Raw genomic sequence first — 9,660 nt, 5'->3', positions numbered from 1 at the left:
TACCACAGCTCTGGAAGCCAGGGGTCTGGTCTCACAGGTCTCACTGGGCTAAAATTAAGGTGACACCAGGGCCGTGTTCCCTCTGGCGGCTCCACGGGAGAATCCACGTCCTGGCGTTTTCCAGCTTCTCAAGGCCACCTGCATTCCTTGGCTGGTGTTCCTCCAGCAGCGTAGGGCTGAATCCGTCTTAAGCCTCCCTCCTGGACTTCCAAGGCCCCTGTGATCTCATTGGGCCCATCAGGATAACCTCCCCATCTCAAAGCCTGCTGACTAGCAAACGTACTTCCACTTTGCCAGTAACCTAGCAGAGTCACAGGATCTGGGGATTAGGGTGTGGATGTCTTTGGGGACCAGATTCTACCTCTGCAGATGCCCGGGCCTGATGCTGCCAGGACCCAGGCCCAAGGCCCATTTATGAGGTGAGTGGGAGGCAGGAACCAGGGCTCTGGCTGAGACCACACTCTTCAACCCTGGAACACCCGGCTGGAGGTCACTGCCCTCCCTGGACACAAATGCAAATGGTGGGGAGTCACCGTTTGGTAGGATGTACGTCATCTTAAATGTATTAATTTCAGTTTATCGGCATTGCTCATTCGTATGCCTTAGCAGTCATTTACGTCCTGGGGGATTAGTACATTCGAAATCAGGGAACGTAGCAAATAAAAATACCCGTGGTTGGGAGCAGCTGGGATCTGACCTCCACGTTCTGAAGCCAGAGACTGCGACGGGGGCCGTCACCCTGTGCAAAGATGCTAAATCCACTCCCTAAATACAACTCTAAGCTCCTCCCAGCCTTAAAAAATTCCCACTTAGACCCAGAAATTTCACTAACGAGAGTCTCTCCTAAGGAAATAATTCTAAATATAGAAAAACGCTGCAGCACAAGGCTGTCCAGGGCCGCTTTCCTTGGAAGACCGACTAATTAGAAACAACCTAATTGTCCGACAGCGGGGGACCCGCGGGCCTGTGACAGCAAAGCCTCATCATTAAAAGGACGAGTCCGGGAGAACACAGGCGAGATGCTTTCATGTGTGAGCGTAACGCCGCACTGGGAATCGGATGATCACAGCTACAGATGGTTTTTAAAAGCAGGGAACAAAGGCTTGAAGGACATTAACAAAAACATCAGCAGACGTTCTCTCTGGTTGGGGAGGACGGGGGCGATTTCTCTTCCCCTTTGTTCTACCTCTCGGAATTTTTCAAGTTCCCTGGATGAACATAACAGAAAAGCCGACCTTTAAGTGAATTGGTTGTGTTAACTGACTGGTGTGTAAAATTAATTCAGTCCCTTTGTGTGGGTGTGTGAATGTGTGCGTGTTACACGAGTGTGAGTGCGTGTGGGAGTGCAAGCGATGGGGAACTGGAGTGTGTGTCTGAACGTTGAGCGTGACTGGGTGTGAACGTGAATGTGTGGGTGGGTGTGAGGACAAATGCTACAGGTATCAACGTGTGTGTGTGTGTGCAAATGTATGTATGTGAGTGGACGCATGTGTACACATGGGTGTGAATGTGGAAGGGGCGGTATTGGTGTGGGTGTGTGACCGAGTGTGTGATTACATGCCAGTGTGAATCATGCAAGTGCTCGTGTGAATGTGTGAGATGGGTGGGGTTTAAGTGTGTGATACGAATACAAGGCTGTTTGTGGACCTGCGAGAGTGGGTGCGACTGTAAGCGTGCGTGTGTGAATGTCAGGTGTGCGCAGGAGGGTACGGCAGTGAGCGTGTGTTGGAGTGCGTCTGTGAATCTGTGTGCAGTTGTGAATGGATGTGAGCGTAATCATGAGTGTGTGTGAACGCTGGGTGTGTGCACACACGTGAAGGCCCATGACTCATGGCGCGTCTCTGGAGGGGCAGCCCCCCTGCCCCCCCGGCGGTGGGGGGAGGACTCCCCGCAAAACTGCCCGCCCGGGAGAGGCCCCTCCAGCCCTGGAAACGGGCGCCCCGCACCCCCCAGCACCTGCCCGGCTCTGCACACGCTGCACAGGGGGCTGCAGGACCCCCAACACCCTGGGCCTCGCCAGCCGCCGGTGGACAGCCCAGCCCCGGCGGCCCCTCTGCACGGGCTGTGCCCCTCGCATCTGTCCACCATCCTGCCCCCAGCAGGGAGGAGCACCTGGCGAGGGCCCAGAATGGCCATGCTGCTCCTAGACCTTCCCCATCGACTCCCCGAGGCCGGGAGCTGGGGCTTCAGCTCAACATAAGAGCCAGCGGCCACATGACAACTGTGATGCGGACCCGCAGAGGAGACCCTGGGGCGGGGCCCAGCCAGGCTCTGCCTCAGCGTCTTGGGCTTGAAACCCAGAGGGTGCCCATCGCACGGGAAGGACAAAGAAGAGACACCAAACAAGGGACATCGGGTCCTCGCTGAGAGAGGCCTGGTGTGAGGACACGGAAGAGCCCACCCTTCCGCAGAGGCCTCCCTGACCCCCAACCCAGACTGCGGCCCCTTCCCCGCCATCCCCTCTTGGGTGGCACTTACCACGGCTGGGAACGCAGCTCAGGTGGGCATCCCGGTCAACAGCCAGCACCAACCGCCCCACATATGAGTGAAGGTGCTTCCAGAAGATCCAGCCCCTGCAAGAGGCTCCGGACGTGGTGGGACAGAGGTGGACCACGTCGCTGGGACCTGTCCCTGACCCACGGACGCCGTGAGCATCTCCAAAAGGCTCCCTACAGCCTGAAGTCAGGGCGGTCTGTCGTGGGGTCCCCTCAGCCTTGCTTTTCCCCCTCCCCACTTACCCGTCACCCTAATGATCGCGTCTCACGTGTGTGTGAGGCACAGCCCCCGGGATTTCTCCTACCCTCACGCCCACCTTATCTCCCCCTGCTGCTGCCTTTGGACACAGCAGGGCAGAGGGTCGGTCCTGCCCCTCTCGGGAAGGTCACTGCTGACCCCTTGAAGGACTGTCCCCTCAGCTTTCTCCCCGGCTCCTGGGCGGAAGTGAACCATGGTGGGGAGTCCCGTGGGTGTGCACCAGGCTTGGGGGACCGGCTCAGGCAGGACCGGGAGGGACGGAGGCTCCTGTCTCCATCCACGCTGCCGCTGCAGCTCAGGCGACTCTGGCCTTGAGGACCCACAGGGGGCTCAGGAGGCATCAGTGAGCGCTCCTCGGCCACCTGACGGTCCCTGCCCTTGTCACTCGGCCCTGCAGCATCCCTGGGGCCCACCTCTGTCCACGGCGCCTCCCAAGTCCAGGTCGCCACTCCTCCCCAGACGCCTGCCCTGGGCATCCCCGCCTCAACTGCCACCTTCCATCCCCCTCTGGCTGCGGGCAGAGCCCCTGCCTAGAACCCAGGTCTGGTGGAGGAAGTATCTGCCTAAAACTGATGCTGCAAACAAGCCAGTCACCACAGGACAAATGCTGCTATGGTTCCACCTATATGAGGTCCCTAGGAGAGTCAGGTTCATAGAGACAGAAAGTAGAAGGGTGGGTGCCAGGGGCTGGGGGCGGGGGAGGGGAGTGGTTAGTGCGGCAGAGTTTCCGTTTGGGAAGACGGAAACGTTCCAGAGATGACGGTGGTGATCGCTACACGACGACGAGAGTCTATTTAATGCCACTGAACTGTACACATAAAAACGGTTAAGACGGTAAATTTTATGTTATGTACTTTTTACCACAATTGAAAACTACCAATATGTGTATTAAATAAAAATGAAACTGACCCAGTCCCCACGGGCCCCAGGTAACGGCTGTACCGCCTCTGCCTCTGCCAGCCTCACGGAGCCCTTGGGCAGGGAGCAGCCTCGGGCCACACCAGTGTCCCTGCCCCGCTGCCCGCCAGCCCCATCCTGGCCTCGCCCCTCCTCACAGCAGTCGCCTCCTGGTGCCCCGCGTCGGGTCTCACGTCTCCATCCAGGGACCCCCAAGCAGCCAGGCGCAGACTGTCCTCAACACCTGAACAGCAGCGGGTGACCAGAGCGCCACCGCCTAAGCTCGCCCTCCAGGGCTGCAGAGCGGGTCGCAGAGGAAAGGTCAGGGCGCGCCCCTGCTGGAAGGACCACACAGGTTTTCTAAATCAAGTCCACTTTATTTGAAACTTTTCACATGCCACAGATTTACATGAAAATACCCATTCAAAATGTAGCTGGAACGCGAAATTCAGGAGTGGCCTCACCGGAGGACAAGGAGGGCGGTCATCAAAAGGCAGGTGACGTGTATGCGGCCGTGTAGCACCTGGTCACGCACATGCCGTGACAAACCCTGGCAACTCACCTCACCCCTCTTACCATTGGTAACGTGCTGAGCAAGACTGTCCAGTCAGAGGGGCAGGCAGATGGGCGATGGTCAGAGGGCAGTGGTCCCGGGGCTGAGCGCCGCTGGTGGCTGCAGGGTGCCACGTGCCCACGGCCACATGTGCAAAAGCACCCTCACCTCTCGTACCCCCCGCCAGCGCAGTGGGCGCAGCGGGGAGGCCTCTGGGGCTGGCCGGCTTGGTGTCCGGTGCAGTGGGAGCCCTGACCCTGTGACCTCAAGGCAAAACCTCACACTTCACTGGCTTTTGAAAGAGCTTTAGAAAGTGGTTTAGACGATGTTGGTTGGCCTGTGTCGGACCCCCAGTTTGTTTGAATTCCTGTGGGTGTCTGTTCATCATGCCCAGTGGAACCCTGCGCCCTCGATGCAGACCAGACCGGCGACCGTCCCTGAGCCCCTCAGCGCAACCCGCCCCTCTCCCGTCCGGGGGGGAGGGGGACCGGGGCTGAGGCCACAGGGAGCACAGGTGTCAGCGTCCACGTCCCCCTCACCTCGGGTTTTGGGACTGAAGCCGTGGGAGCCTGCTGCCACGGCCGCGCTGCATCTTCCTCACCCACGAACTTCTCTTACTGCTTCTCACAAGGTCTCAGCAATTTTCAAATCCTAAAGGAACAAACAGTGAGAACGAGAGGAAGCAGGAGGCTGCCGGCTGCCCCGGTGCCACTCAGAGGAGGACGCAAGGGTGGGCCCATCAGGGCAGGTCCCTTTCCTGCCAGGCGGGGCCAGGTGGGGGAGAGGGGGGCCTGAGACCCGCCGCCTTCCTGGCCGTGCACCCAGGGAGGCCACTGACGCAGTAAGGCTGCGATTGCTGGCTTCAGACCCCCTGGAGAACTTTCCCAGCCCTGGCCCCTGGCAAGCTTCTGCCCCCTGGGCCGAGCGGCCTGCAGCTCTGGATCCTGGCTCAGGGGGTTAAGGGAGTGTCACCCTCAGCACCCAGCCCTGCAGACCTGCCCAAGGAGGGGTGGCGGCATCCCAGGCCTCAGTGGAGAGGCCCTCAGGGGCTTTGCGGAGGAGGGACCCTCGGACCTGTCTCCTTGGGTCCTCGGACGGGCAGCTGACAGGTGGGGATGAAATCCGTCCCCTTGTTGTATGAGAGTGAAGTGCCTTTAATCCAGCCCCCTCAGCTCGGAAATAAAAATACTCGCACGTGACAAAGAGAAAAGCCACCGACAGCACGGAAGGGGGCCTGCGGGTCTCTACTCTCCTCAAGCTCAAGAAGCCTCCCTAGGGGAGCACCTTCAGGCCCGGCCAGCTAGGCTGCCTGATGCTGCAGCGGCAAAGCCACAGCCCTGGGAGCAGGCAGGGCCGAGGGGTCTAGGGGTGAGGAGGGGCCACAGGCAGGGGGGCGGCCTCAGGAGGCCGGGGGTTTCTCTTTTTAACAGAGAGATCTCCGTGATCCCCTCCTCCCTCATTCCCACCTCCCCCAGTGTCTGCCTCACGCACACAGCGTGCACACACACAGCGTGCACACCAGGAATAAGAGCCCGTCCACAGCAGACTACCTCACACGTGTAGGCGCACAGACGTCCATGCACGCACCATGCACACGCACACACGTACACACACACGCAGGCGCCAGTGCTGACCAGGCCCCCCTCAGCAGGCAGCATATGGTCCGTCACTTAACAGCCCAGTTCTGCCAATTGGGGACCATTAGGGTGGGTTCTTTTCCCAGCATAAAATGCTGCAGAATATAAATTGCAATTAACACCGGTGCCAAAATAGCACTTAGCGAGAATGAGCGCGTTATTAACATCTGGTGAAGCCTGTCTTGGGTGGAGAAGCCGCGGAAATTCTTGCTCTAAGGAAAGGATGGTTGAGGGGACACTACAAATACAAGGCCTCCTGTTTGGGGGCTGCTTTCCAAGTCAGCGCGTGCCCCAGCCTCCGTGAACGGCCCCTCCCAGCCCTGTTTGCTGGCATAAATGACACTGCTTGCTAACGAGGACAGGCCATCCGGGCCAGAGCACGAAAACCATGGCAGCCTGTGGACAAATTCTTAGTGGAACGATCATCCTCTGGCCTGAGCCCGGGCTGCTCTGGACGAAAGGAAATGTGCACCCAGGGCCCCAGGGGTCCCAGAGTCGGCCAGACCACCTGCCCCCACCCTGGGCTGCGTCCCCCTGCCGGTCGGGTTGTAGCTGGCCACGCTCTTGCTGTGAGGGCGGCGAGCAGTTGGTCCCCACGTCACCTTCCTGATCGCCCTCCCGGTGGTCTCAAGGCGCAACTGAAAGACATGCCCAGAAATGAGGTGGGGGACTCCCACCGCCTCTCAGACCCTCATCTACAGCGTGTGGCCCTAACGAGGGCCTTGGCCCTGTCTCTCCAGGGCCCAGGGCAGCCTAGCCTGCGGCCTGCATGGCCAGAGGAGCGGGCCCGGTTGTGACTCTCAGGCCAGGTCAGGACTGTGGAGGCGAGGGCTGCTGGTCTGGTGGGGGTCCCATCTGGGGGCAGCCGGCAGACAGGGCCCTCTGGGCAGGAGGCAAAGAGCCGCCAGCGGAGGATGGGGAGGGAGGAGGGCACCCCATGCTCCAGACAGGAGACAACTGCACCCTCGGCGAGAAAACCACAGCGCAGGGGGAGAGCCCCAGCTCCACCCAGTGCTGCGGGAGGTGAGAGCAGGGCCAGGGCCGTGGGGACGGGCGGAGGCCGCCAGGCAGACTGCTCTTAGGAAGAATCGACCGGAGCACTCGGGGGCCTGTGTGCGTCCCGAGACCCTGGCCCTCCGAGCGCTTCCACCATCGGAAGGCCTCCTGGACCCCCTCGGCCTGGCAGGGCGGGGGCTGCTGAACTGTCTGCCCCTTGAGAACCCAGGGAAGGGCAGGCGAACACAGGCCCGGGGTCCAGGTACCGGACCCTGCAACAGGCAAACTACAGGACACGCTACACGACACGGGGGCGACCATCACACGGAACAGAGTGGGAAGCGGGCTGCGCTGGGGGCCACAGAGCGGACGGCAGCCGAGACGGGCCGCAGCGGTGAGGAGGGCCTGGGGAACCTGCACCCCCAGCCCAGAGGGAGAGGGAGGCCGGGGCGAGATGGGCCCAGCCCCTGGGGTCCTGGGGAGGCAGCCTCTGCGGAGACCCAGGTGCCCCCGGCCGGAAGCTGCCCCGACGCCGCCCAGCCTTCCCTGGAATTCTCCAGGACCGTCACCGGGAGCGTTGGGGCAAGACGCTGGGTGGAGGGAACCCAATCGGGGTCCCTCAGAAGACCCCCAGCCGCAGGCATGACGGCTCTGGGGGTAGTCTCGCGGCTGACAAGGCAGAAGCACAGGGCGGCACGTGGCGGGAGGCCCAGGACGCTGGGAGGACAACCCTCGTTTGGGGAATAGCTGCGTTGCATTTTTTTAAAGTGCTAAATAGAGCTATCTGAAACGGGGTAATGTGATCACTCCTCCGGCCCCACACATCCCTTCTGGGTTTTAATATTTCAAGGTTTTCTAATGAAGCAGGTCTATCCGTGTTGCCCCAGAAACACAGACCTTCACAGGGACCTGCAGATTCCCTGCCCAGCAACCCGCTCCTGGCCCTAACCTGTCTGCTGTCATGTGGCTGGACGCAGACCAGAGGTGGAACTGGGTTAAGTGCAAGGAGGGGCGAGCCCCAAGTCTGCCACAGCACCTGCGAGCTCCTCCCTGCCTCGGGCTCACAGCCGCCCCCCCACAGAGCCCGAGGCAGGCGGCCAGGAGCACAGGGCCTCTCCTGGGGGCTGGGGGGCAGCCGTGGGGCCATGTGGCGCTCCGGGGACCTGGCCCCCAAGGAGTCTCAGCCCAAGACCACGCCGGCCAGGCCCGCAGGTCGCCCGACAGCCGGCCCTGCCGCCGCTGCCTCACGCATCGCAGCCAGAGCGTCACTGAACACAGATTCCTCACAAGAGGAGGCCCCTAAGGGCTGGGGAGGGGGCTTCCTTCCTCCGGTGACCCACCGGGCATCCGGGGTCCTCGGGCAGGGGAGCAGCTGCGGCGGCCGTGGCCCAGGCCGGAAGCCACACACCCGTCCGGGGCAGTCCTGCTTCCTCGGCCACGGAGACGCAGCGGCCACGGGCGGCGTGTCACCACCACAGGTTTGGCGGCTCCTCGGCCACTCTGCTCTTAAATAAGGTGACCTCGTCCAGGTGCACCATGGGGACGTCGCGGATGACATCGGTCAGACCCTCGTGGAGCAGGGGGAAGATGACGACATTCAGCGCGGGCCGCTCGGCCTGGAAACTGAACCAGAGGCAGCGGTTAGCGGGGCCGCGGAGTGGGGGCAGGGGCGGCTGACGCAGGAACGCGCCTCCGGGGCCCTCACGCTGAGGCTCCAAGGAGCAGGCGGGGGGGCAGCCCATCGGGGCGGCGGGGGTCCCTGAAGGGCAACACCTGGGGGCTGCAGAAGCAGCGTCTGCGGACACTGGAGGCCCCACAGCCAGTACACCCGCAGGGGAGTGGAGAGAGGGGACAGGCGGCCAAACCCGCATGCCCACAGGCCACCACCCTTGAGGGACATGAACGCCCAAGTCAGGTGAGGCAGCCACTCTGCCAGAAGACCAAAGCAAGGCGGCCGCCGGCAGCCACGAGCCTTTGTCTGAACACATGACAAGTAACTGTCAGACAACCCTCCCACCTTCCACCCACGGGCGACAGGCTCCACCCCGTGGAGTGCATGACAATATCCACGGAGCATCTGCCAGGCCAGGCACCGCGCTGGAGCCGGCCCAGTGGCCAGCCAGTGAGGTGACCCTCTCCCTTCCCACCTGGAACCCGAGGTGACTCTGGTCATGGGAGAAACTTCCATCCCGTGGGGCTCGAAGGGCGAGAGGCAGAAAGGTGCCCACACAATTTGCCAAAGCTAAAGCCAGGTCCCAAGTCCCGCGCCTGCTTCAGGGAACAAGGAAACCGCAGTCCCAGCCTCCCCCTGCCCCCGGCCCCCCAGCAACACTGAGCTGGATTTGCTGGATTTACGACATATGTAAAACGAACGCCTTGCGCTGCGTCCTGCCCCCAGCAGCAGTGTCTGTGACCGTGAACCGGCAAGTCCTCACCTGCAAACCCGCTGTGCGATCTACTCTGCTTGAAACAAAATATCCTCAGGTGTGGGATGTGCGTGCAAGGCTCCTGCCTGCCTGCCATCCTGAGGCTCTTAACGAGCTGCTGTCAAGATGCTGAAGGGGGATTAATTTCTCACCGAAAGCCAGGAATGCGGCAGCGTGCTGTCCCTTTCCCGCCGCCCTGACCGCCAAGGCGCACACAGGGTGGAGGGGCCACCCCAGAATCAAACCGACTTCCCTCTCAAGGCTTTCTCCACGGTCGGCACCCGGGTCAGCTCCAACCTGGGCAGGGCTGGGGGGCCTCGCCCGCACCCGCCTCTCTGTAAAGCCCCTCCCCGGCCCGAGGAGCCTGTGTGCTCCCCCAGCTGGAGCCTCACTGTCC

The 9,660-nt window shown here is 61.6% G+C and overlaps 1 protein-coding gene across 5 annotated transcripts in view; it reads right to left on the bottom strand.

Moving 5' to 3' along the window:
- Nucleotides 1-4,026: 4,026 nt before the first annotated feature.
- FBXL18 (F-box and leucine rich repeat protein 18) overlaps nt 4,027-9,660 on the bottom strand; it is a 39,273-nt gene continuing 33,639 nt past the window's right edge. For 3 of the 5 annotated variants that reach the window (XM_060078402.1, XM_060078404.1, XM_060078405.1), the window contains one exon: nt 4,027-8,460. In XM_060078402.1, coding sequence (XP_059934385.1) covers nt 8,304-8,460 — 157 coding nt within the window. In that variant the 3' untranslated portion in view covers nt 4,027-8,303. The remainder of the gene's footprint in view (nt 8,461-9,660) is intronic. The other 2 variants (XR_009530141.1, XM_060078403.1) reach the window with 2 other exon arrangements.

The sequence above is a fragment of the Mesoplodon densirostris genome, chromosome 16 (genome assembly GCF_025265405.1).
Source record: "Mesoplodon densirostris isolate mMesDen1 chromosome 16, mMesDen1 primary haplotype, whole genome shotgun sequence".
NCBI lineage: Eukaryota > Metazoa > Chordata > Mammalia > Artiodactyla > Ziphiidae > Mesoplodon > Mesoplodon densirostris.
Note: the sequence above shows the minus strand (reverse complement) of the source record. Positions and strands in the feature narration are given on the sequence as shown.